The sequence below is a fragment of the Cavia porcellus genome, unplaced genomic scaffold, assembly GCF_034190915.1.
Source record: "Cavia porcellus strain 051 isolate PalLab524CR breed Dunkin Hartley unplaced genomic scaffold, mCavPor4.1 scaffold_3, whole genome shotgun sequence".
NCBI lineage: Eukaryota > Metazoa > Chordata > Mammalia > Rodentia > Caviidae > Cavia > Cavia porcellus.
Window position 1 is genome coordinate 9,482,751 of NW_026947486.1, and position 27,970 is coordinate 9,510,720.

At 38.8% G+C, this 27,970-nt stretch overlaps 1 protein-coding gene across 1 annotated transcript in view; it reads left to right on the forward strand.

Annotated features, from left to right (window-relative positions):
- Nucleotides 1-27,734, forward strand: part of Tspan7 (tetraspanin 7) — a 131,917-nt gene extending 104,183 nt beyond the window's left edge. Inside the window, exons 2-8 of the mRNA XM_003469371.5 lie at nucleotides 5,918-6,106; nucleotides 10,514-10,588; nucleotides 13,276-13,371; nucleotides 14,942-15,097; nucleotides 20,994-21,077; nucleotides 26,389-26,464; nucleotides 26,739-27,734. Of these exons, the coding sequence (XP_003469419.1) occupies nucleotides 5,918-6,106; nucleotides 10,514-10,588; nucleotides 13,276-13,371; nucleotides 14,942-15,097; nucleotides 20,994-21,077; nucleotides 26,389-26,457 (669 nt within the window). The 3' untranslated portion in view covers nucleotides 26,458-26,464; nucleotides 26,739-27,734. The remainder of the gene's footprint in view (nucleotides 1-5,917; nucleotides 6,107-10,513; nucleotides 10,589-13,275; nucleotides 13,372-14,941; nucleotides 15,098-20,993; nucleotides 21,078-26,388; nucleotides 26,465-26,738) is intronic.
- The last annotated feature ends 236 nt before the right edge of the window (nucleotides 27,735-27,970 follow it).

Here is a 27,970-nt window from a genome sequence, read left to right on the forward strand (position 1 = left end):
ACTGCCACTAACCTCCTGGTCATGAGACCATGCAAACTTCCTTCCTTTCTTTTTTTCTTTCTTTTTTTTTTTTTTTTTTTTTTTTGATGTAAGCTTCCTTAAATACACATGCAGCTGTGTGTACACACAGACACAAAAATTATGTACCAAAACAGCACAACTGGCCAAACTACTTGCATAGAAAGAAACCTTTCAAAGTATAAGTTTTATTATTACTTAGATATAAATCATCTTCATGTAAAAAGAAAAATTTGATTATATCACTAAGCTTCTGAATTTTAGGCTGTCTATGTAAAAATGCATAACTCTCGGTATTCTTCCTTTCCTTACTAGGATCCTGATGCTGTCTCAAAAAACTGGCAAAAGTACAGAAGTGAGCCACCTTCCCACTCCCACTTTTGATGGTTTGCCAATTGCAAGGAGAACCCTATAAACTTTCTTTTGCACATCTAAAGGCACATCTATAAATTTATTGCAGAGTAAATAAGTATGTTAGTTGTCAATTTGAGATTCAGATTTCCTCTGGCACTATGATGGAGCTGGAATGAGATACTGGAAATCAGGTTTTTCTACCTCCTGAGCTTACTGAAAAAGGAATTAAGTGAAGCTCAGAGAGTCAGGTGATCTGCTCAAAGTCACACAGCTCTGGAGAGAATTATAAACCCTGGTCTCCTAAATCCCAATCCAGAGATCTAACAGTGCCTACTTTTACGGATTCTCTTTCTGTTATCCATCTGGAGTAGGTGCTTAAACATACTGAAAAACCCTGATAAATTCTAGTATTGTACTTTAAAATGCTAAATAGATACACAATTCATAGTAAAAATTTAATTTGTAAGTATAATAGATCCACATTGTTACTTCTTAAAGAGGAGAATATAATGGAAGCTGCTGGCTTCTTTACCTTTCTGGTTGCTTTCTCTGCTTCTATTAAATCAGGTTCTCATATGGTACAAAGAGTCAACCCTCCCTTAGGGTCCCCTCAGCATACATACTCACATAAGAATTAGCTGAAAGAATAGTTCGCTAGCTTCTTTTTAAAGTCTGGTAGCTGAAGAACTGATATTTTATCTATTGATAATGTATATGAAGTTTCTGCATTATGCATTTTTTCTGAGTTATGGAGTCATCCGGAGTAGGAGAAGGATATTTCACAATATCTCTCTGTGTAGTCATGCAGAATGAATTGACCTGTGAACCTCTGGGATGATTGAATTGTGGCTTTCACCACAAATGCAATTTAGCTGAGATTTCTGCCTACCATCTCTTCTGTGTTTCTTTTGTTCTGTTCTTAGATGCAGTGATTTATACCCCATGCATCTTCTTAGGAAGGTATCTCTTCTAGGTAGCTTGTGCCTCTAGAATTAAATTTTCTATTGCCTATTAAGTGTTCGTAAGTTGTATGATACATTAAACAGGAACTTGCATTGTCATTAAAATGACACATGTGTTCATTTAGAACGTAGGACTCACAAAGCAGATATTATGAATTTTGAGAAAGGAAATATGGACTTTTTCCCATCAGGCCCAACCTAGACCAGCAGGAATGCAGCTAAGGTAGTTGAATAATAGCATCTGTGTTGTATGCAAAAAAAGGATGAAAGTAAACCATGTCTTTGACTTGTTTAGCCCTCTGGTCCTGGATCCACTTTGAGGACCAAGATACTGCAAGGTTGACAACATTAGCCAAGGTGACCTAGAAGGAATAAGGGTAATCATTTCTGTCTGCTGCCTAGTCCTCAAATACCGATATTAGGATTAAAGTGAACCCTGATAAATCTCTTCCAGAGCCTTTTGGAAACCCCTTGGCATATAGCCAAACTTCTCAATGGTTTTCTTTCAGTATAATTTTGTCACATGTACTATTGCACAGCATCTTTTCTAGTTGTAAACTTTTCTAATGCTGCAGTTATAGTTTTATTCAGCCTTGTTGCCAAGCCTAAATTAGTAGTAGCTACTAGTACTCTGCTACTTATACATTTTGAGCTGTGGCATAAACACACAGAAAATGAGACATTGGGAATAAGCAAGAGATAGACAGCCTCAGCCTGCTGACTTCTGCTGGAGTATAGGCTCTGCCCTCCTGGTTTGTGGTGACTTGGGAGCACGAGAAGTAGTGGTAGTCCTTCACCAGGCCACTTATGTGGTCTATCACTGAACTGTGAGCTGCCTCTTCCTCAAACCACAGCATTGGCTGCTTGTTATTTGATTCTTCTGAGAAAGAAACAAAACTTCCTGGAGAAAAAGTAATGTAGGATGATGACTGATTTAGGAATTTGAGGTCTCTGAGGAGCTTGTATACAAAATTGCTTTAGAAGATAGATGTCAAAGGAACTCGTCCGTTGCTTTTTACTTTGAACACCCAAATGTTTGATAAATGACTCTCGTATGGGTATTTGCAAAAGGACATGTAAATATGAGTGTGTAACTACTGATAGGAACCAAGAAAAAATTATGCAAATGACAGTGACTTTTGTCTTTGGTTTGTCTTTGTATATTTCTTATCTTTGGTAAGAAGCATTTTTATACTAGGGAATTTGCAAGAAAGTACTTCTTTATTGTGAATCTTTAGCCTTTGCTTATAGTTTGTTGCTCTCAACTACCCAGAAATTCCTTATAACATCCATCCCAGGTCCACTACCATTACCACCACCAAATAATGTCTCACTCACCTAAGGGCACACTGCAGCCTAACCACTTACTCCCTTGTCTGTTGAATCTTTTCTTCTTTGTCTTTAATACTATTATCTCCCCAGATTACTGGCCTGCTAAAGAGTTAGACTGGCATTCTTACCAATTCTGAGAGTCCCTCATAGATGTTCAGAGGCTGTAATAGGTGGAAGACTAACACAAAACTTCTTCCACTTCTTTAACTTTGCTGTTGGCTTTTTATTGATTCACTCAGCAGACATGTACTGTATATTGACTTTGCTCAAATTATGTATCACACTCATGGTCCTGGATTTGCATGGGAGAGGCATGGATCACAGCAGGACCATGGCATAGTACAGAATAAATTGAGGCTAGGAGGAATAGGTACATTGTGTACTACAAGAGGATAGATTGTAGACAGGAAGTGATAGAAAGAATAAGAATTCTAAGTAATATCATCATGACCACGTGTTGGAAACTGCAAGGAGAACAATTCAGTTTTCCTGGAACTATATATGACAGCAAGGGAGATACAGCTGAAAAGGCTATCTGGGATGTGTGTATGTGTATATATGTGGAATTGGGGCTTCCAAACACACAGATTCTCTGTCAGAAGTATTTGAATATGGCAGTGGCAACATTAGAGAAGGATTTTTCTGTGTGGCTTATTCTTAGATTCCTAGCCACACTGGTGTTGAAAGGCGCCTGTGTAACTCAGTTCCCACGTTATTCAGAGAATGAGTTCTTTTGAGGGTGACTGTCTTAAGACCAGAATGTTTAACTTTTTTTCCCATGCAGTATGATGCCTATAATGTTGTATTCATTTGCATCCACTGGCAAACATTAAGAGGTACTACTGAAGTCTACAAAACATCTTTTTCCAAGAATGTATTTATATGATTTACATTATATGAACATTTTTAAAAATTGGTATTATAGCATTTGTACTTTTTATGAGGGGCCAGCTCTATATACACTTCATATAAAGAGCAATGGTTTTACTGGGATTTTTTTTTTTTTTCGAAAAGAGAAAATATTGGTAATACTGTTAAATTTAAAAACCAGAATTTGTGTTAACTTTGATATGTGACATTTAAGATTGGTTATAGCATTAACTGAACTTCATGAAGTCACTAGTCACAGAAATATAAGAGCATATCAGAATCTTGTAGTCACTCAGCAGTGTACATTTTCATGAAAGCAATTGTGATAGTGGCTGACAGTGGTAGTACATACTGAAAAGTTACTGAATCTTTGGGAGGAGTCCCACGAAGTCAGTCTCTAGATTAGGCCTGTAGTCAACAGAAACTTGCTTAACTGATTTTTTTTCAAAGCAGTCACATTATGATATTCAGATTTATATTTACAGTGCTAGAATGGAAAGTACAGATAAGTTTCTCTTTGTGCCCATTTTAAATGACTTTACAGTGAGTATCTGATGTAGACGTTTCATAAGTATTTGGCATTTAGTAGACTTTGCTTTATAAAATATAGTCACTAGGACCCAGAGATAGGAAATGTATTTTTTGTTGTGAATAGTAAGCATTTACTGTGTGCCTAAACTGTGTTAGGCACTGAGTAGTAAGATATAACTGTTAATTTCTACGTAGCCTTCATTGCATTCTTACCCTGAATGATTTCACAACAGATTCAGGGTGGATACATTTTAATTGTAGTGGGTAAAAGCATCTAGCACTTCCATCCAAAAGAGTATGGCACAAGAGGCTGTTCAAGGAAAGTACTTTTTTTCTGAGTAACCACTAGGTGTCAGCAGAGGATTGGTAATTCTTGCTAACATCTGTTTCTGGTTTTCTTTTCGCTGAGGCTATATCTCTTTTGGCAGCCACCTTCCACTGGCTACTTTCTCCCAAATATTAGTGTCTAACACTTTCTCCTGAAGGCTGTATCACAATTGTTTACTTTTGCCTAATAAAAGTAGCACAGTTTCAAACTTTTTCTCATTTAAAATACAGTTTTGTCTTTCACAGTGATGGCAGTTCTGTAAGATAGAAACTATGGGGACAAGGCAAGAAAATATTACCAAGTTTTTGTTGTGTTTTGCTGACTTTTGCATTCAAGTAATTAGAAGTCACGCTTATCTGACATGGGGAGAGGTACACAGCCCATTCTTGCACAGAGAAACAAGCTGACAGTGGAATTTGATGGTTCCAAACTTCAGAAAATGTTTTCATAGTGTAAAGGAGAGAAACCAGGGCATCTTCAGCTGTCCCAGCCACTTAGTTCACTATGCAGCATGTATTTGATGGTGTTCACTTACAGATGTTAAGGAACAGCATATTGAATGGCAAAGGAAAACTTGACAATGTCATATTCACTTGAGTGGGCTAGGCAGGATCTATGGCCTTTGATATCAAATGTTGGGCTGTTGGATGGGGCAAAACTAGGGACGGGCCTCCTCCAACACTTAAGTTTCTTTCAAGCATCATCCAGTGATGCCCTTAGAAGACTGTCAGTTTGAATGTTCCCAAGCATTTGGTGAACTGAAGGAGATATCTTTTAGCTGTGGAGATGGTTAGGGACACAAAGCAATCTGTGACTGTGGCCTGCAGGGAATGAAGAGTAAGGCATAGTGTGCAGCCCCAAGTCTGTCCCCTGAAGCAAGGACCTGACTGATGCCAGGTTCTAGAATTTAGACTGGATGAGTTTTCTTGGGCAAATTTCATTAAAGCTAATTCCAGGAACTATTGAGATTCTTCTGTTGTTTTTTTATTGAATTTAGTATTGTAAATAAAACAACACATCAATAAGGATTCAGAACTATTTGGAATGCTTTGTTTTTATAGAGATTTTGATACTAATGGTTAAAGAGAAGCACCTTGTTCTTAAAACATCATTTTAAAAATCCTTCAAATGTATACATAGATGCCTTCAAAAAGGGTGGCTGCCATTGTTCCTGGGATTATACCCTGCTTAGTGTCATGAGGTAGCTGAGGAAAGACTCTCAGATCTGTCTTATGATGTGTTTTTAAAGCCGCTATTCTGTTCCTTATTTTTGGATTGACTTCCAGTTAAACACAATAATTTTGTATGGGATTGTGTAAGGGACAGATCTAATTGTACGAAATCAAAGTGTCTTTATTGTGTGACAATTTTAGTCAGTGGTCTCTGACATTTCGCACTGCTCAGGGATTCTTCTAGTAGGTACCACTTTGCTCATGAAAACTTGATCCAGTTTGGCCACATTACTGTGTGTTGGTTTTTACCTGTCATCAATGGTTTCACACTCCCCTCTTCTCATTTTTAGATCACTGGGGTGATCCTATTGGCTGTTGGAGTCTGGGGAAAGCTTACTCTGGGCACCTATATCTCCCTCATTGCTGAGAACTCCACAAATGCCCCCTATGTGCTCATTGGAACTGGCACCACTATTGTCGTTTTTGGCTTGTTCGGATGCTTTGCTACATGCCGCGGGAGCCCATGGATGCTGAAACTGGTGAGTAGGTCACTGCATAATATCGCCTTCTCTGTCACTTCTTTGTAAAATTCTAAATCACAAGATGATGAAATAACCCTTCTTGAGGCCACAAACAAGACAGTAATATTCATTGATTCTAATTTTAGTCCAGATTCTTATCTAGCCCACCCATCAATCCACCCAGTGGGAAAAACAATCCCCATAATAGCCTGGCACAATAAACCCAGTCTCAACTTCTTGAGGTAAATGATGACAAAGCACTGGCCAGTGGTTCTAATAGGCCATTGATGTCCTCTTGGCAAGGTGCCCTGACCCAGTTTTGAACTCTGGCTTAGCGATCTCCTCAAATATGTGACATGCAGCTTTAGTAGGCAAGGCATCATCCAGAGTGTAATAGCCTCTCATCTCCAAGTTCCATTGGAGAAATTCTTCCTGTCTCTTGAGCTTGGCCACACATGGATGCATTTGCATACTCTTCACAAAATCCATGTACTCAGTGCTATAGAAGCTGAGGCCACAGCATCCCACTCAGACCTGATGCACTGCCACGTATCAGCTACCAGGGCTATTGTTGTCTGTGTGTCCTCCAATTGGACAGATAAAGCACTGATATATCTCAAAGAATAAGAGTAAATTATTGAAAGGTTATTAGCATGAGTTTTAACTTTTTGGTAGACCAGTTGCCTAATTTCCTTTTTACTGTGCTCTTCTTTGTTGAGGATTAATGTTGAAGGATTTTATAGATAAAAGTTAGCAAATGACTCTCTCCTTAAAATAAGATTTTGTTTAAAATGAATTATTTTAGAAAAGGAGAAGCAGAGATTCCACTGAAGCCTTGTTGCCTGTCCTTGTTGAGCTGAGGGCTGTAATAACATTTAATACCACCTGGTGACAATTTTGGTTGTGACAGTAATTCACACCAAAGGAACAATGGTGTCTTTGTTGGGAACCTCATGAATGTGGTACATGACTTGACTGCCTTCTCTCCTACAGACCATGCAGGAAACTAATGTTTTGGGCTCCACCAGTTCTTGCATGTTGGTGGAAAAACTATAATGGGGCATATGGAGACAGTTCTGTTGCTGTCCCCTGACACTCTCCCAATACCTTGGGTCTACACTCTAGTGCTTCTTACAAGCACTAGAGCTTCTTTTGGTCTATATAGCAATGTGGTCCTTGACTCTGGATGGATGTTTAAATTACAGGGGCAGCTTTTTAAAAATGTCTTTGCCAGTGTCGTACTCTGGTGGTAAGATTCTGGCAACACATTTTCTAAAAAGCTCTTCAGACAATTCTATTTTATAGCTAGTATTGAGAATTTTGTTTGGTATAATAAATAGTAAGCAGAGAATTAACTTTAAATAGACATAGAAAAGAAAGATAGCTAGAAAACCATCTTTCCAAACAAGATAAGAACCCTGTTGAACAGACCTCACTAATCAACACTAACTTGCTTAAGTCTTTAGTGAAAAGAATGTAACTTTGCCAGACTTTTGTCCTCATTTATAAAAGAATAATATTGGAGTTTCTTATAGTCCAAATACTATGACTGAAGAGGAACAAAGAGGAGACATTTTTATATTCTAACTACATTTACTTTTGAGGCAGAACTTCCCCTTAGCTGAGTATAATATCACAATTATGATGTATGAAAATGTTAGGACAGTTATCTCTAGCCTACTCTGGAGGAGGTTTCATACTACACTACTGTTTTCTTCTAACACTTGAGAGTTCATTGGCAGGTGAGCCTTTTAGGAAATGCAGACATTTTTTGGGTTTTGAACTTGGAAAGTATCATTTATTTTCTGTTTCATGCTCCATGCTCTTTGTACATATTACTTTAATTATGTATCACCACTTGAAGTATAGGTTGTATTTTCATGTTATATGATAGAAGGAGGTTAGATAAGTTACCCAAGTTCACAGCTAATGTGTAGATTGCTGGGATTTGAACTCATGCATGTCTCTTTCCAAATCTAGAACTGTTTCTTCCCCCAGTGTTTTCATTTGGAAAAGAAACTCTTAATCCCTACCACCTGTATGCAGTACAAGTTCTTCCCAATAGACTTTTGGCCTCAGCCTTCTGTAGGTAAAGTAGCTACTTTGTGGAAGTTCCTAGAGGCAAGAGACTTGCCAGAAACAGAACACTGCTGATCTGGATTGTGAGATAGAAGTCACTTGATTAACTGTCAGTCTGGAATCTTATGATCATCATTTAACCTCAGAAATTGCAAAATCACTGACAATAACTATTTCTGCTCTATGGAGGCCCTGAGAGACTTCCTTTTGCTTAACAGTTAGTCTTAGGAGGTATTCTGATCACAAAGAAAAATGTCCTTTATCCTACCTACCTCCTGACAGTGACCTTCCCATACAACTTTCTGTTGGATTCTAGCCCTGATGCAAGATTTTCCCCAGAATAATGTATGTTTCTAATTATGTTTTGTGTGAAGTTGACAGAGAGAGAGAGAGAGAGAGAGAGAGAGAGAGAGAGAGAGAGAGAGAGAGAGATTGTATACATAAGATATTGTGGCTACATGTTTCATATTTTAATGGCTGTGGTGTGTTTGTAGAGAATTTTGTTAATATTTATAAAGGAATTGGTATTTTAAGATGGTATTTCCTTCTTTTAACATATCTGCCAATAACTAAGAAAAATGCTTTATGATTCTGTGCACACATGTATACTCTACCGGTAAGTAATGTGGCCATGTGCAGTCCATCCAAATTCCATAGCATCATTTAAGGCCAGAAATGTTGTATTTCGAGATGAGAAGCAGCAGATTGTAAGACATATGCCTTGTTGGTAAGGAATCAATTCTCCTTTCTTTTATGTGTTTTTCAAAGTCACAGAAATGGAAACCCTTAATATGTCCTAAGAACCAGGTAATATCCCAGAACTAGCATGTGCACACACACATGCGTGGTCACCTTAAATGAGAAGCACTAAGGGTTTTTTCATTCTTGCAGGTTTTCTTAGCAGTGTAGCATACAGTGTTTGCTTTTTTAAAGGCTACAAATTCCATACAGTGTCCAGAATAGAGAAATGAGTAGTCCCACTGGAAGCTGCTGAGGATACTGTATTTACGGATCATCAGTGTACTGAGGTGCTGCTTCCTGTACACATTCTGGTCTTTGGGTTCATATGGGAGGAGTGCATTTGCAAATGGTGTGATTTTATAGTCATTTCATATGAGGTGGCCAAGTAAAGTGGGAGAGTTTATGTTAATGCAGAGAACTAGCAAGTTATTATATTGGCTATTTGCACAAATGTGAAGGGCTCGTGTATACTAGACAGGTTGCATTCTTATATCTCTTGGAGGCAGAACCAACACTAGCAATTGGAAATTAGTAACAAGGCTATCATAACTTTCCACGATACCCCAAGCTGTATTTCCCAGATGCAATGTGTACTTTTATCTTTGTTCTTACCCTCTTTTTCTCTTTATCTGGCTCAAGCTAGCTCTACAGCACCCATGTCTCTTCCACTATTCACTTTTACTTTCTCAAATTAACTTGGCTACTGCTTTTTGCTTTTTTTGTCCAATTCTTTGTTTTAGATGAGAAATCCTGGATTCTAACTCTAGAAGGAGAGATGAGCAACCTGAGCCTGGGTCTCACTGTGTAGTTCAGGCTGACTTCAAGTCAGGGCAGTCCTCGTACCTCAGCCTTTAGAGGGCTGTGACTACAGGCCTGTACCACCACCCCAGGCCATATAGGCTTGAATTTGAGATCCTGATGTTCCTAAGACCTCTGTATAAAATTTTGAGGGTCCTTCTATAAAAACCTCTTTGCAGTTTTGTCTTGGTCTTATAATTCACTTATACTGAGAATATGGATAAACACATAAAAATTTGTTCTGGGGAAGTAGTAAATGACAAGCGAAAAAAAGAAACAGGCTGACTGTGGCCCATGGAAATGAGGTCTTTCCAACACTTAGGAAAGTCATAAAGCAGAACAAGCTCTGCAGGTTGGACTTGAAGATATAGATGGTCCATCATGAAGAAGATAGAAAGACTCTCTGATAAGATAGAACTGTGTTCTGTGACCGCTAGATCAGTTTTTATTTTCCTTAGCTCAAAGATTGTGATGTTAGATACAGCAGACACCTTAGTTATAAATGACCCTCCCAGGTTTCTCCTGGTTGACTGAGCTGAGAATCAGCTGACTGAGCTGAGTCAGTCAGCTGACTGAGCTAAGCGATGACCTATCTTCAACACATGTATGCCCAAATGCCAATTCATATTAAATAGACTCCATTCTCTGTTGAGGCTCACGTGGATGAATCTAGAGAAGAGTCTTAAAACTTTTTCTAAGCTTTGTCTAGGGAGTTCGAGGGCTTATCTAATTCCTTTTAACTCACCCTAGAAAAGCTCTCCTCTTGATCCTGATATCTGACATAGTTCTTCTTCACTTGCTTTTCAGTATGCCATGTTCCTGTCACTGGTATTCCTGGCTGAGCTTGTAGCTGGCATTTCAGGGTTTGTGTTTCGCCACGAGGTAAGTATATACAAAGTAGAGAGCTCAGGACAAGGCTCTTTGGAGGAGGAGTTTTGAAAGAGCTTGGACTATGTACAGAGTGCATGGAGACTAGTTGGTTTCTCCAGTGGTGGCATCATCTTCCAAGTGTTAAGTAATGTGGCCTGAAAATCCAGTGAAATTCTAAATTCAGGAATTTCGCCAAACTCAAAACTTTCATTGCTGATCCTTACTGTCTTTCTCTATGCAGCTATTACATTAAATGATTATTTACTCTGTTTTAAAGTAGTGACCTGTAATGTAGATTAAATGCTTCTTTAAAAATAGCTGCTTTATCAAGGCACATGTGTGTTTCTGATTAGCAAGATTTCTTTCTTTTTTTTTTTTTTTTTTGTACCAAGGATTGAACTCATGACCTCATGCTTGCCAGGCAGGTACTGTATCGCTGAACCATATCCCCAGCCTTGATTAACAAGATTTCTGAGACTATAAAGATAGTTCTGAAACTAACTGTCTTGCTGCCTCACAGCCGTTATTGCATACCACACATAGCAGTAAGGGCAGAAGTAGATAAGCATGCATTAGAATAGGGAAACAAGATATAGGTTGAGCACACAATGTAGTAGAATGTTGCTGTGGCTCTTGCAAGTGGCCATAATCCCTTTCCAGGCCCTGCTATTGTGCTTGACTAAGTTCTCTAGGTGCTCACCATGCATTCTGCTCCCTTTCTCTCTTATGCTTTTTTTCTTTATTGGAGGTGGCATCCCAGATGCCAAAGGTGACTTTTTACTTGAGTGCTGTGTCTAGAATTAGACCTTCTGTATTAGTTAACTCTCCATTGCTATGACAAAATACCTAATATAAACAACTTGAGGGATAAAAAGAGTTTATTTTGCTTCATGGTGTCAGAAGTTTCAGTCCATGGTTGCTTGGACCTGTTGCATTGGGCCTATGGCAGCACAGTACATCTTGATGCAAGAATATGTTGGAGCTGCTCACTTCATGTCAGCCAGAAAGCAAAGAAAGAGGAATGTGACAGGGGTCCCAATATTTTCTTCAAGAATGTGGCCCCAATGACTTGTCTTCCTCCAAAAATACAGTGATTCCCCAGCTTCTAAAGGTTCCACTTCCTCCCAACAACACCATCAGCTAGCAAACAAGTTTTCAACAACAGTGGACTTTTGGGGACATCTCAAATCCAAACTGTTGTACTCCCACTGTTATGCTTACATGATGTGAAACTCAATGAAGTTATGGCCTCCACAGCCCTAACAGGCATGCAAAGATCATTTGTGAACACTAGGAGCAGTCTGACTCACTGCTCCTTAAACTCTTGTCCACTTCCATCTTGGGTTACTGCTCTAATACTGGGATTTTCTTATTTATTTATTTATTTATTTATTTAGTCACTTCTGGGGATTGAACCCAAAGCCTTTGCACTGAGCTACATCACCAGCCTGTTTTTAAAATTTAAGGCAAGATGTCTCTAAGCTGCCTAGGATGGGTTCAAACTTGTGACTCTCTTGCCTCAACTTCCCTGAGTTGTGGAAGACACTATGTCCAGGTTGGAGGTAAAAATGGTTACTACTCCCTAGGGTTCAAGAAGTCCTCATCTCCCTAACCTCTTCATTTGTGGGCAAGGTTTGCAGCGCTACTCTCTGATGGCCAGTTATGGTCTTGAGTTTAGCTAAACAGTCAGGCTTACATAGTGATAGTAAGTCACACTTAATGCTGTTTACTTAGAGAGATGCACACTTGTTTTTTCAGCATGAGTCCTCAGTGGTTCAAGGTCTGTTCTGTGAATAAGTCCCGAGCCTGAGAGATAGCTCAAGTGCAGTGAAGTGAGGCACCACAGCTGAGTGTAATAGCCATCTTGGCTTAGAAGCACCCTGTAGCAAGTGTTTCTTTAATTCCTATAACCGTGTCATGCATATAGCTTCCAGTATTTCGGCAAAGAATATGCCTAGGTAAGATGGTCACTATTATTGACCTCCAGGTAATTATTGTTGTTTGCTGTCGTCCCAATCCAGAGGCATTTCACCAATCAGGGTTCAATTGTATTATAAGCCAGCTTGCCTATTAACACACCACCTTTATCAGGTTTTCTGGGGAACAGAAGTTGAAGGTTATCCCAAAGTCAAGCATGTTCATTGAGAAGAAGAAATGGGTGTGTTAGCTTTTTATCAAGAAAGTTTTTGTGCTTTAGCTTTCTTTATTTTCACTTCAGTAAAGACAAGTAAGTGAAACTTCGTTTTACCCCACTGCTTTATGGTAGAATAGGGATCCGTTTTTGGACAAAACATCAGCAGCCCTGTCACCCGATGACCTGTCCTTTATTATGTCTTCTCTGTAAGGACAAAGAAAGGTGCAGAAAGATAGATGAGCATATTCCCTTTTTAAAAACCAGCTGGAGAATGTATGCCTGAAATTTGACAGTTCACCGTGATAGCTCTTTCAGAAACTGACCGGTCACTCCAGGAGCTCACTTAACAGGCCAGGATTAGGGGTGAGGGCAGCAATTTTGAAAATTCCTTTTATTAAATTTTTGAGCTCTTTTGTCTCAGAATACAGAACATTTTCTCCCTGGCCTACACTTATCCAGAGGCTTTTAGAAGAGGCTATCCTGTGTTAGAAGTTGGTATGAATCTGAGTTGATTTGGGCTACAGTGGACTGAAACCTCACAATCCCTTTCCCTCATCTTCTATAGATTAAGGATACTTTCCTGAGGACTTACACTGATGCCATGCAGAACTACAATGGCAACGACGAGAGGAGCCGGGCTGTGGACCATGTGCAGCGCAGCGTAAGTTCAGAAGATGATGATGCAAGATCTGGGCTTATACTTGTAGTAGCCAATAAATTGAGCCAGCAGTGTTTGTGGTCAGTTCTTGTTCACTGACTCTTGGTCCAGTTCCATTTTCAAGAGTTGATACTTGGCACTTGTCCAAAATCCAGCTCTCCAGCAAATCTGTGTTAAGGATGATCACTCCCTTGAGGATGCCTTGCATCAGTAAGACTTGTAAGAATTACAAAGACAGCCCATCTGCCCTTAAAATTTGAACCCTTGGCAGTGAGCATTTGACAGTCTAGTTTAGAGTTGGCTGCCCAAGTCTGGCTCTCTGGAATCAGTTCATCACGCTAGATGGAGAGCTTGGGCAAGCTGCATTCACTATCTAGGGACAGTGGACAGAGTGTGGACCCAGAAAAAAGCAGGATCTTTTAAGTATATAAGTGGCCACAGGTGGCCTGGTGCTTTGCAGAGAGCAAGAGAGATGTAAAAGAGGTTTCTTGCCTGAGGTTCTTAGGGTGATGTGTGCTAGCCCTGAAGCCTGACTACCCATCACGATCCCTGGAGAGGTTTTTGACTTTACTTTTTCTGCTGTTTTAAGTGTTTGTTTGTCTGTTTAATATATATTTCAGAAACAATGTTTTTTTAAATTTTATTTTAAAGATGCTAAAATTAACAAAACAACGTAAGAAAACAATGTAAGAGACATATATTTAAAAGCAAGACAACTGGAGTTCTTCACTCTCTATTATATTGTCTCTTGTTTTCTTCCAAACAGTTGTCCGTATCTTCACATACAGTGAATTCATACAAAGCAACATAGTATAAATCTGATCAGAATAGGATGATGAAGGTATTTCAGGAACAATATTTTTGGTAAAATTTCAAACTCATGTAGCTCAGATTTGCCTATTAAATATCTTTACCCTACTTACTTAAATATTCTCTGCAAGGCAAAACTTTTCAGTAAGAGGTTAAGTGGTAAATATTTTAGCTTACAAAGCCTCACTGTCTCTGTCATAACTATTCAACTCTATCACCATAGCACAAAAGCAGCCACAGACAATATGCATGGCTGTGTCTCAGTACAACTTTGTTTACAAGAAGATGCAGGTGATGGATTGTGGTTTACCAACACCAGCTCTTTCTTTTCCTCTATGTGTATCTTTTTTCTCTAAACCATCTACTTACTAATTAGTGTAGATCCAGAAGAGTTTTTAAAAATCATTGTTGTATCAACTCCCCCATCAACTATCCTGATATAGTTCATGTGTATGTGTATATCTTTAACAGCACCTGATTCCCACAGGTGATTGTCACGTCTAGCAAGGGCCAAGAAGCATTTTTTCCTCTGTGGAGGTGCTAAGAAAGCTGAATATGTGATCTTGACTCACTTCCTTCTTTGCATTCAAATGGGAACCATGGTGAAAGCAAATGGCAGCTCACCTTTACTCACTGAAGCTTCACATGTTGTGTTAGGAGCCCTGCCTAAGCTTGTCTTTTAAAAGTTACAGGGCAGTGAAAGAGGTGACCACAATGTGTTTGATCTGTCACTCTTTGATTCCTTCCTTTGCACTGTTAATAGCTGAGCTGCTGTGGTGTGCAGAACTATACCAACTGGAGCACCAGCCCCTACTTCCTGGAGCACGGCATCCCCCCAAGTTGCTGCATGAATGAAACTGATTGTAATCCCCAGGATTTGCACAATCTGACTGTGGCCGCCACCAAAGTTAACCAGAAGGTACCTGCTTCTTTCCAGCTCTACTGGGTCTCTGGTGAATGTTTGGGAGGGCTTTGTTGTTTCTGTGGAATTATGATATGTAGGTTAGAAAGAGTAGTCCAGGAGGCAGTCAAGTGTCTTCCTTTGTGGTCCTTGATTGCCTGGGAGAGGCACTTGAGGCTGCTCACTTCTAAAAGATTAAGCTGCTACACAGATCAGCCGCACACAGCTCTCCCACAGCAAGCATCTACTGGGCACAGTTGTACACGTTTAGCAAGTGGTTCCTGTTAACCCTGATGCTTGTGTCAGACAGAGAATGTTGGCTTTCTTCTTTCTGGGTGTCTTTCTTCTGCTTAATAAACCATCTAAACACGAAATTTTTTTGCTGCTGGTTTCCAGTCTTTGGAAGAAATAAGAGAGTAGACTTGATATACAGCATCTGCTTCTGCTAGGAGGGTGACCTTTATTTTAAGGAGTTCATTGTTGTAAGAAAAGAAATCAGCAACTCCAACTCAACTCACTGTCACCATCCTGACTCACAAAGAATTAAGAAGGAAAAAAGATGACTAGAGAAAATTCAAATGTTAGTACACAGTGCAAATGTGGGATTGAAGTCTCAGCAGTTAGAGACAGAGAACATTAATTCTATATTACACCTTACAGAGATTAATAAAGACATGCTACAACTGCATGTGAAAGCTATCTTTATTCTTAAACATTTAGAGAAATACCATATGCAAAATATGATTAGGTAAAACAAAGGAAAGGGAAAAATCTACTATAATATAGTAGATTTAGTGAGATATTTGCTCCTGAGTCTCATCTGTAAACACAGCACCCAGTGACTTTTGGAAAAGTCTTTTTTACCCAAACTTTTTTTCTTTTGTTAAAAATCCAGAAGTCAGGAGCACAATGTCTAGAGTGAAACTCCAGTTTAAATTCTGATTTACCACTTGCTGGCTGTGTGATACTGGTCAAGTCACTTGACCCATCTCAGTCTTGCTTTTTTCATCTGTAAAATGGGGATATTAATAGTCATTGCCCCTTAGAATTGTTATGAGAATTAAATCTCATGAGGTTTATGAGAATTAAATTTAGGTAGTAAACTACCTAAAACCTAGTAACTGGCAAAGACTAACAATACTGTAAATATTAGCTATAATGGGAAATGTTAACCATAATGTAAATGTGAGCATGATGGTGGTGAAGTTTGTCTCCTACTGTATCACACTGTCCCTTTTATGAGAAATGATGCAGCAGATTCTTATAGGGAAGATCTTTTTTATTTTAAATAGAATAAAACAGAACAAAGCAGATTGGAACAAAAAAACGCAAGCAACACAGGATTTGAAAATAAGACAACAAGAAAACAGTGGCTACCATAATGCCTCTTGTTTTCTTCAAAACAGTTGTCCATATCTTCACACACAATGAATTCAAACAAAACAAAATAGTATAAAACTAATCAAAACAAAAAAATGAAAGCATTACATGCCTTCAAAACCAGACAATAGGAAAATCAGTAATGGTTATGATAATGTCTCATTCTCTTCAAAATAGCTGTCCATACCTTCACACATATTGAAATAAAGTAATAGAAAACAGACTAAAACCAATCAAAACATAGAATAAAGGCATTATTGGACTTTAAAAGAAGATCAGTCCTTGTAAACTCTTTAGGGCAAGTTCTAGGCCTATATAAGCCTATACATGTACATCTATCCTTTCTGTATTAGAGGGAAAAACAAAACAAGATACAAGAAAAATAAGAAACAAAAGAGACAAATAGCCACAATGAGCCCAAAACAATAACAATATAGGCTTTTAAAACAAGATGGTAGAAACATAACTAAAGGCATAGTTAACAAGTTAACATAATGGGCATAGTTATCCTCAGAAGAGTTACTCAGATTACCAAATACAGACATGCAAAATTGATCTAATCCTATGAATGTTAGCTGTTTTAGAAGGAAGCAAAATGAAAAAAGGTACAAATTTGTATATAGATACTTCAGATAGCTAAGATGATTGTCCTACTAATTCTATTAGTTCTTGTGATAAGATCTGTTGTTAGTATCCAAAATAAAGTTTGGGAGCATACCCTAGACAATCTATAATACTTACAATTATTTCTAGAAAAAAAGATGGATAGCTTTTTTCATTTTATTGACTAACTATACTGGCCTTATTCTCTACTTTCCGAATACAACCCTATTTTGTATTTCTTGGACCCCTCAATTACTTGAATAATGTGTTTAACTTCTCTCTCATTGCCCTTATGCTCTCCAGTCTGTCTCCTTCAGAGAAGTGAACATGAATGGTAAATGAAATTTTGTACTGATTTTTATTAGACATTCTCATTTAATACCCACATGAACCTTTGAGAAAAATTATTTCTCCTGAGTTTCATGGATATCTTGTCTATAAAATGGTGAGTGGTAGGGATAGAGTGGAGACAATAATAGTAGGTGCTCATCAGTGTAACCATGCCCACCACTCACTTCCATCCCAAGGACAGCTTATCTGCCACCACATTCCAGTTGTATGGAATATTATGGTTTATGATAAGTAGATCATCCCTATTGATCTTTTGATTCTGAGTCCTACACTTTGGTAGCCCAGAAAGATGATCTTAGCTCTTAACCTGGCAGCCCTTGGAAACCTGCATTGTATAGATTACTGGGGGAAGCAGGAGGGAGGAGTTATGAACACAGGTTGTTTGTTGTTTGATTTAAGGAATAGACTTTATTTTGGTTTTTGCTAGCAGGATATTAAAATGTCTGCATATTCACTTGGCTGATAGCTCTGGCTAAACCCCTACTCAATAGCCATACCTTAGCAGTTTATAAGAGCAAGAAAGAGTTATTTTGGTTAACAGCTATAGAGATACATCTTCCCAGAACCTAGATTCAAAGTAGCCTTCTCCTCCTCATAGTTAAAGCCTGCCACTTGCAGATGGCTTCCATTGGTGACTGTGTTGATTTAGACATGCTGAGAGGGTGAGCAAATGAACTGTTCTGGGTGTTTCCTAGGAGACTTAGCAGGTCTCTGTAGATTTATCTCATGCCTGACAACAAGGCTTTCATATTAGGAAATTGAGAAAGATTGTTGTGGGCAGATAAGATGACTCTTCAGTGCAGAACTTAAGGTTGAATGCAGACATGGCCTGTGGTTGTAGCATCAAAGCAGTCTTTGCAGTCTGCAGAATAATACTAAGACTTCGAAAATGGGCCCCAGGTCCATGTAGTGAATAACAAAGAAAAAAATCCAGAGATGAAAAACACTTTAATTTCACTTTTATCTTCTTATTTTGTTTAATCCGATTACTGATGCATAAATTTGGTTTTTTATTGGCGGTAAAAAACAGACAAATTTCTTATAGACAGGTGGTCTTCAAACTTTAATGAAAATGTGAAGCAACTGGAGATCTTGTTTAATTTCATTTAAAATGTGTTAAATATGAATAACCCCAGGATGTGGCAGGTGCTGATTCTGTGAGTCTGGCCTTTTCATAAGCCCCCAGTGATGCAGTACTGTTTATTTAAGAACCATACATTGAGGGATAAGGTTTAAAGAGAATAGTTTGCCACTGCTGTATTAATGCCAGGTAGTTATTTAATATTTCTGATTCCTCTTACTGGTTAGAGTACCCTTATCAAAAATAAAATGACTCCAAAACTCTCTAAAAAATGCAGTTAGGAGCCAAGTGTGGTGGCTCACACCTGTAATCCCAGCACTCAGGAGGCTGAGGCAGAGGATTGTTGCGAGTTTGAGACCAGCCTAGGCTACAAAGTGAGCTCAAGGCCAGCCTAAACTGCACAGCGAGACCCTGTCTCAAAAAGACCAAAAAAAAAAAAAAAAAAATGCAGTTAGGAAGATTGCTCAGTGGTAGAGTGCTTGCCTGACATGCACAAGGTCCAATGTTCCGTCCCCAGGACCACCAAAACCAAACAAAAAATCTGGACATGCAGTTGAAATCATACTTTAGAAAAACACTCAGCTTATGTGTAGAATCAAAACCATGCCAGGGGTGGGGGTTATGCCATTTTGCAGAATAAGGCCCATATTGCTTCTTTCTGGATAGTATCAGGTTTGTGTTTCCATATTTTGAGCTGACCTAACAGTATGGCTGGCTGGACCTCAGTTTTCCACCCCACCATCATTGTAGGGAGATTTAATAATGATGGCCACAGTGGCAAAACACTATTTTAGCTGCTACCATTTGGGAACATGTTAGAATACTCATGCCTCTTCCTGCTTTTACCTCTTCCTAACAAAAACTCCTCTCCCTCCTACTACCTTGGGAAAAATAGGGCAATGTATCATTTCACTAGTAAAAGTGAAATCTGCAAGCTTCTAGTGGAGAGAATCGAATTTCATAACTCTGTCCTCAGACAGTAATGTGCTTCCTCCCCTCTTTGTATTTGCATCAGATAACTAAGGAGTAGTTTATGAATTGCACTGAAAGCATGTGCCAGAGTGGTGCTGCTAAGTTAATGCACCTTTTCTCTGCAAACAGGTTATAAATATAAAACCTCATTTAGAAGGTACAACATTGGTAGAATTTTCACAAGTTATAAGAAATGCTAAATTGTTAAGATTTGAATTTAAAAATGGGAACCATAGTGGGGTATTTGTTGTTGCTACTCTTCTGATGTTATTATAACTTGGTGTAAATTTCTTAATAAACAAAATATATTTTATCTTATTGAATTAATATGTTCACTTGCACACTATTCATATATTGAAGTCAATGCCTTTTATCAGAAAACTAGAAAAAGACCATGTCTTCTAGCTCAATAAATCAGTCCAGAAATCTTGGTTAATTTCATACACACACACATCTATGATGCACACACACATACTCATGCACACTAGCACAATCACACTTTACTACTTACAATATTTGACCTAGGATGGGTTAACAGGAAGAGTCAGTTTTTGCCTTTTCTTTCTGGGTGATACACAATATCTAGTGTTTTCTATCTGGACCAGATTGATAAAATGTAATCCAGAATAGTAATCAGAAAATAATCTTATTTAGCAACACTGTTAAATTCCAACCAGATGATTCATCTTAAAGAAAGATAATTCACTTTATCATTTTGAACTAAAATTGAAATTGGTGATAATTGTTGTTTGTAATCATGACTTGAACAGATTTCATAATATGTTAAAAGGAAATCCAGCTTTATGGAAATTCACATTTTACTGATAAAATTATTAACATCCAGAACGGAGAAATGACTTGTTCAAGGTCACATATTTAATTTTTGAAAGTTCACTCAAGAGCACTAGATTTTGGCACTTTAAAAGATGACAATTGTCACCTTAAGAATAAATCTAAAACTCCACAATGTTGGTAGGTATTCAAACATCTCCCTCTAACCAAATGATTTTTCTATTTTTCCAAAATGTTGTCACTCATTGTGAAAATACTAGTAACTATGTTTATGGTGCTGTGGTGTCCTGTTCAAGTTTATGTCTTTTCATCTGTTCATGTCTACTTCTCTTATCTCTACAATGTTTGCTTCATAGATCTTATACATTTTTTGCTAAATTTAATCCTACAACTGAGACATTTGTTGATAAAGTAAACATTGAACTTGCTTTTTAAGTAGTTAGGGAATGGTTTGGGGGGAGATATACATGAAACAAGATTGACCATCTGTTAATTATAGTATCAGAGGAAGTGTTGTGTGTGGGTTCCTTGTACTAGTCTCTGTACTTTTTTGTATGTTTGTATTTTTTGTTAGTTTTGGTCTATTTGTTTGAATAGAATGCTAGTCAGTTCCTAGGATGAGTTGCAATTATATTTGCTGAATTAAGGTCGCTGTAGATGTGACAGTTGCAAGTGCATGTAGCACCCCCAACCTGGCTAAAACACAACTTTAAGACCTCTTCTCTCTGTTTGCAGGGTTGTTATGATCTGGTGACCAGTTTCATGGAGACTAACATGGGGATCATTGCTGGAGTGGCATTTGGAATCGCCTTCTCCCAGGTAGCCCACATCGTTGTGCAGGGTCCGGCCTAGCCTTTCCCCCACCTCTGGCTTCTTGGCCCGCATTCCTGTCCCTTAGGGAAGGCTGATGGATAGGGTCAGAGCTCCTGGCTCATTAGTCCTCAGGTCATCTGTTTATTGATTTTCCTTTTTCAACTTAAATGAAGTTTTGCCATCAAGGGACTATCGGTTACAGTTCAACTAATGACTAGCTCCAGAAAAACAACTTGCTTTTTCTATAGGTCAAATGGAGGTTAACTGAACAAGGTGCTGGCTTAATTGGAGCATAAACAACTCAAAACATCAAATGGCTGATGTAGATTTTGGAGAGGCATTTTTGCTGGGTGACCTGTCGTTTTTTGTTCTTCAAGATACCATTTCTTTTAAAGAAAACCTGTATTTGGCAAACTTCATCTCATGAACATTATTTTAGTCTCTGGATTTGACTATTCTGTTCCTTAAATGGAGACCCAATTTTCATGTGTTACACTTTATATCCCACTAAAAACAATGGGAGAAATCATTATGTTAATTAGGAAAGCCACACACATAAGGATAGAACAAGATTAAACCATATCTAAAATTTAGCCTAGTTTCACCAGGCAAGGTACTGTTCCACATGCCTCTGCTCTCCCAGCTAAATGGTACATCCTTGCTATAATATTGCACTGGGAAAAGGATTGACATAGGTACTAAATAATCAAATAAAAGCTCTAAATCAGATCAACAGATGATTTTTCAAACAAATCCTAGTTAATGCTGTTCAGTAATGTTTCCAGAGATCTACTTTTATATAAAGTATCGCAGACTCTAAAGATTTCCCTACCCATCTGTACTTCTGTCCTTATTGCTTATCAGTGCAGATGCATTTTAATTCTATGTTCCTAAGAGTTATTTTACTGAAATACAGAATATACAAAAAATACATGGAATGTAAGTTTACAGTGTACTAAGTTCTCACAAAATGAACAGAACTGTGTGGTCCTCACTTAGATCAGGGAATAGAGCCTTAGTCTGATAGTGACTTTGCAAAGCAGAGAGCTGAGCTTCAGAGAGGTAGAAACACTTTTCTTCTTAGACAATTGTGAAAACTTGTGTGGCATTTCATCCCACAAGAGAATATTCATATTCAGTGAACATGAACGTTTTTTCTTGTTGCAATTTCAAATTTCTCTTTTACTATACCACATTGTTTTTGAGGCTTATGAAATGAATTAAACCTTCAACATGGCCAACACAGAACAAACCTGAGTGGGATTGCAAGCAGTGCAGCTAATTCAGTCCCTAGAGACATTTCAAAGGTACTCTCCATCCCTGAACTTCCTTTCACCTGCTCTAGTATCTCAGTAATAACACCCAGTAACGTGTCTGTAATGGGTGGGGACATGTTAGAGGATCCCGAGCCTTGTGACTGATATAAATATCCAGGCTACACTTGACAGCCTTGCCCATACATTTTCCTGAATGCATGTATGTGTAGCATCAGATGGTGAGCACCAGAAGGGGGGATCTACATTGTCTACATTTGGCATTTAAGAAGGAGTGTTCCCTTGGAGGAAAAAAAAATATTGCTACAGTCTCCTCTCTTGGCTCCCTGGAAAAATAAAGGGATGTGATACCAATACTAGACAAGAGGAGAAAAGTGCTTCATGGAACCTGGGATCTCTTACATGAAGATTTTATTTTCAAGAACATTTCTGGTTGGCCCTGGGTGTATGTGGTGGGGAGAAGCATCTTGTTTTTCATTAGTGAGATGAATTAAGTCACAGGAATCCTTCTCCATGCCATAAAGAAGCTGCTTAACGCCTCTCCTTCACTCCTGTCTCACACATTCCTATGAAGGAATTTATGCTTACATGAATGGCTAGATGGCCTGATGAGCATTCATCTTTCTTTGCTGCCTTAAAGAAATCCCTGATGTGAGGATTGTTGACCGTGCTTTCTGACAAATGGAGGAAGTGAGCAAAGGAAGAGCGTTGGTCCCAAGGAACTCCCAAAACAGAAAGACTGCAGCAAGTTTAGGTCTCATTAGTGTACCACGTTCTTATTAGAGCAGAACAGAAAACACAAAGCGCAGTAGTATCACACAGCCAGTCCTACTCACTCATGTGGTCAGGCAGGTCCAGCAGATCAGAAACTAGAGACCCATGGTCTTTCTTAGGGCAGAAAGAGCAATGGCCGTGGCTGGCTTTTACTAGACTGGTGTAGTTGTGTAAGGTGCCGATGGCCCTGGGATGTCTGACAGCTGAGGTTGACTTCCAAGCCAGCAGATCCAGGCCTTCCCAAGATAGTTGTACCCACTTCTGAGATTCCTATTCAAGAAGAAGCAGCTCTACTCATCCCAGCCAATGATGCACAAGCAAAGTTTCAGCTTCATTTGTTCAGATATTTTAGAGCCAGTGTTGCAGAAAACTTCACAAATATTAACTAATGTGATGAAACTATTATGCTTTGACTATCCTGTAATGAGCAGGCTCTGATGAGGAGAGATAAAAGCAGATAGCAAAGAACAGAGCTTTCTGTCTCCCTTTCACTTTCCATCACCAGTCCTCCACCTTCTCCTGACCCTTTTCCTCATCTGCTCTTGTGACCTTCATGCTCTTAGCTGTTGGAAGAAACTGGCATCGTCCATCTGTTGTCTCAGAGATTAAAGGTGGTATAATGTACAAGGAAAATGAAACTGAGTGCAGCCTCAGAATAGACTATGAGAACTTTGTCCCTTCTTGGCTAGTTAAGAGGCCTTGTTTGGACAGCAGGGTTTGGTTATGTGTTTAATGTTTCTCTTCTCACAACTCCCTTATCTTTGCTCCCTCAGGGAAAAACCCATTTGTCTAGGTGGGCAGGTCCTACTGCCATAGAAATTTATAGCAGGAGATTGAATGTGTTTGGGTAAGGTAGTTTTTTTCCTGTGCCTTTGGCAGCTACTCTTTCACTCAAGAGAGTTGGTGGGGGGAGAGGAAGTGGGAGAGAAAACATGCATGCACATATAAGCACAGCATATCCTCTACTTCTCTCAGTCCTCTAAATGGCCTAGAAGCCAAGGGCTTTGTGAGCCTGGTATTACTCAATTTATGACACTATGCCACGCCTTGGTTTGGCCATGTGAGAGTAGAGTTCCCTCTGTAGTAAGTACTTTTGTATCCAAGGTAAATAGACCCAGGGCTTTACTAGACTTAAAATCTAGTGGGCTGGATTAATTGCTCAGATCCTGGTGTGTTACAGTCCTCAGTGGAGATTGTATAGTTGTCTTCCAGAAAGGTGAAGGTTGAAGGCCTTGCTTGAGGTTGGGCATCTGTTGTGTATCTAGGGGTTCAGTACTGACTTTCTTCTCACCTAATTTGCTGATTTAAATGTTAATCTCCAAAGTCACCTTTGTTCTTGCCTCACATAGCACTTGAAGGGAATTCATTTTATGTTTTTGTTCTTTAAAAAAAGGTTTCAATCCATTAATTAGCAAGGAAAATGTCCTCATCAAAATTACAGATCCTACTCCCACCAGTCCATCCCCTGTCCTCTGACCCAGCACCTCCAGTGTTCTGGGCTGATTTCATATGTGCCAGTAGTCTTTTGGAGGGCCCTTAAGAATATCTGTTTATCTTTTCTATGTAACGGGACAAAAGTGGGCCTATTCTCAGATAAAAGGGGTGTATTACTTTTATAGTTTGGGAGAGATTGGTTATATCTCTCCTAAACCTATTCTGTCTTCTAAAAAAATAGAGATTAGAATATTGCACAAATTTGCAATAGAGAGTCAATCATTTGGTATACTTGAATATGTTAAATAGCTCCAATACTTGGTTTTTGGCTAAAATCTAATTTTTTGACACTACCAAGTATATGATTCAAATTCATGGGAAGATTTTTAATTTTTCATTTGACAGAATATTCTGAAAGTTACAGTCATGATAACTTTGGCCTCTTGGCACTAAGTACATGATGCTGTTTGTTTTGTGGTATGAAGTGCATTGGCCAGAATTCAATAGGTAATACAGTGAGTGCAATAAGTGATGAGTTATCCTTCCCTGACAATCATAATTTGTATATTTCATGGGAAATTTTTAATCTAAAAAGATAAGAATCAGTACTAGACCTTCACTGATGAATTAAGAGCCAAGAGAATCCCTGCCCAAGAGTGGGAACCGGAATGACTATAGACTGTTTCATCTATAAGACAAGGGTGGCTAGGTGACTTTGTTAAAACATCAGTTTCTGATTTAGCAAATCAGGAGTGGAGCCTGGTCCTAGGGGATTCTAATGGCAGAATCCTGGGGCCACATTTTGGGTGACAATGTAGCAGGTTATCTCTAAAGGTCATTCCCACTTCTGATCCATTAAAACCTATCCAGTTACTTAAAGATAAGGGACTACATTGGCCAGGGGCAAGTGGCACCTAGCTCAAATGCACTTTTGAGTTTCTTTCTACTCAAAGAATGTTGACCCTCCAGATTCCTGTCTAAGAATTTGTGTTTAATGAGCAGAGCAAGATATACTTAAGGCAGTCTTGATTGTGTCCCAACCATTTTTTATCAGATTTGCCTGTGGTACAGATTAGGTCAAGGCACAAAGACAAATGGAGGATAGAATATTCTGAGGAGGTGGAGATTCTGAGGCCCCTGAAAAGTTAGGCAGTGGGCCCCAGGTGAAGATGTGGCTACAGATTTGAGACACAAACAAAAATTTAAGGCCCCGTTTTCTTCTCCTATCTTTTAAAAGTCCTGACTTTCTTTTCTCACTGGAAAACATATCTGGTCAAGAATAATGTCTCTATTCTTGTCTCAAGCAAAGAACTGTTTATCTGTCAGCTAAATATAGCTAGAAAATCATACTGTATTGATAAATCTTCCAATGCATGTGCTTATGACTTTGAATTAAATTTTGGTCTTTTAGTTAATATTCCCCTAATTCCAGGTCACTTAATTTTTGTATTACTTTCATAATATAAACAAATTTTAATACTACCTACTATCAAAAGTTGTTCTTAAATGGCCAGGATAAACTACAACTGGAACCTATAGCCAGTTCCAAAGCTTCCAATTGATCCTGTACCAGCAGTTAGACCTCCTCCAATTTAGATCCCACACTGAAAGCTGGTGGTTCATCTCTAGCACCCTTTCTCCATTCACATGTGGTAACTTAGTCACTGAAAATTCCATCGAGGTGTAAATATACTTCAATCACATATTGGATTATGTTCTATAAATATATGCAGTTATTATGTCTCAATTAAAAAATGAAGATTTAAATCCAGAGTGAAAAAAGGGTATAGTTCAGCAACTTGAGATTCTTGTTTCATTTGTCTCCTTGGCAACAGTTGATTGGCATGCTACTGGCCTGCTGTCTGTCCCGGTTCATCACGGCCAATCAGTATGAGATGGTGTAAGGAGAAGGTAAGTGGCAATGGGGAGTGTTTAATTTCAAAGGTTTCCCTTGGGTGCCCATCTACACTTTCAAATGATCTGAAGGACTGCCTGGCCACTTTAACTACCTAATCTTAGTGGCACTTGCCCATATGCAGAAATCTCATTTCCATGGTTCTCAGGAGGAGTTTTAAGGGACGCTATTGTGGAAAATATGGAAATGCCCCTTTCAACTTGCTTCCTTTATTTTTTTTAAGTTCCTATAAATGGTGACTCACTGACACACTTTAATTTCTTTTCTCAGTCTTTCAAGAACAGAACATTGGAAGAAGAGACCTGTATTAAAAAGAAACTACAGCACTCTCTGAAAGACTTCCAAAGAATGTTAGAGCACAGTACATAATAAATACAGTTGCCCTGTTCCCACTTCCCCACACCTGCGTGCAACTGACCCTCCTACCCCATCTCTCTCCTACCTTTCAGCCCGCATCATGTGTAGTGTCTATCTTGTGAAACCCTGTTGTGCCACCGAGTGTAATCAGGTCCCCCTGCAGCTAGTCCTAGTGAACCCCAACCTGAGGCCCTGTGCGTGCCAGCTCCTCCAGTGTACTTGGTCCAGCTGCAGCACATTGTAGGTGACTGGTTATCACACCATCACTGGCCCCCTGGGGCCTGCATGTAGTGTGGAAGAGCCTGTTAGCCCCTCACTGTGGTGGATTAATGCCACACACTTTAACATAGATAAGCAGATGATAGTTATCTTTTCTTTTGGCTTAATCTTGTTTGGTTTGGTTTTCCTTTGCTAAGGCTGTTTCCTACCTTCTTTAGGCTGCCTAGGACATGTAAAGAGACACATCTGTAATTGTTCATGAGGAGAAAAAAGCATGTGTCACGCCTGATGGAAATTGTTGTTGAGCATTAGGTGGTCTCCTTGCTCATTATTGTTCTGTACCTGGGTATGTAGAGACAGTTTAGTGCACCTTTGCTTCTCAGTTGAAACCTGTATAATCCTGTTACAAAGCTGTGCTGTTGCTTCCTGCCACAGCACTGATATTATCTTTGGTTTTTTCCCAATTAATTGCTATTATTTTACTTCTTTCTGTATTTTTTTCTTACATTGACATTATAGACTTCCAGGACCTCATCAGATCATTTTAAAAATGAGTGTGAAGGGGGAACAAAAGTCAAAATATTTTTAAAAGATCTTCAAAAATAAAGCCTCTCTCTAGCATGCCAACAAGAATGCAATGATATCGTGAACATTTGTGATATATGTATTAATAAATAGAGCAACTGCAAATTGATGTGTTGTGATACTGTTCTTTGGCTGTTCTGACAGTTCTGAAACATATTTCTATGCCATCTTGCTCCTGAAGTCATTGGCAGCAGCCCACCTTATTCAAGGATATATCTCCACACCTCACAAAATAATGCAGGTAGCCTAAAACCTGAAGGGTTAAAATTTTATTATGGCCATTTCAGAAACCAATATCATTTATTACGAACAGGATACATTTTTGGCTCCAGAAATAGAAC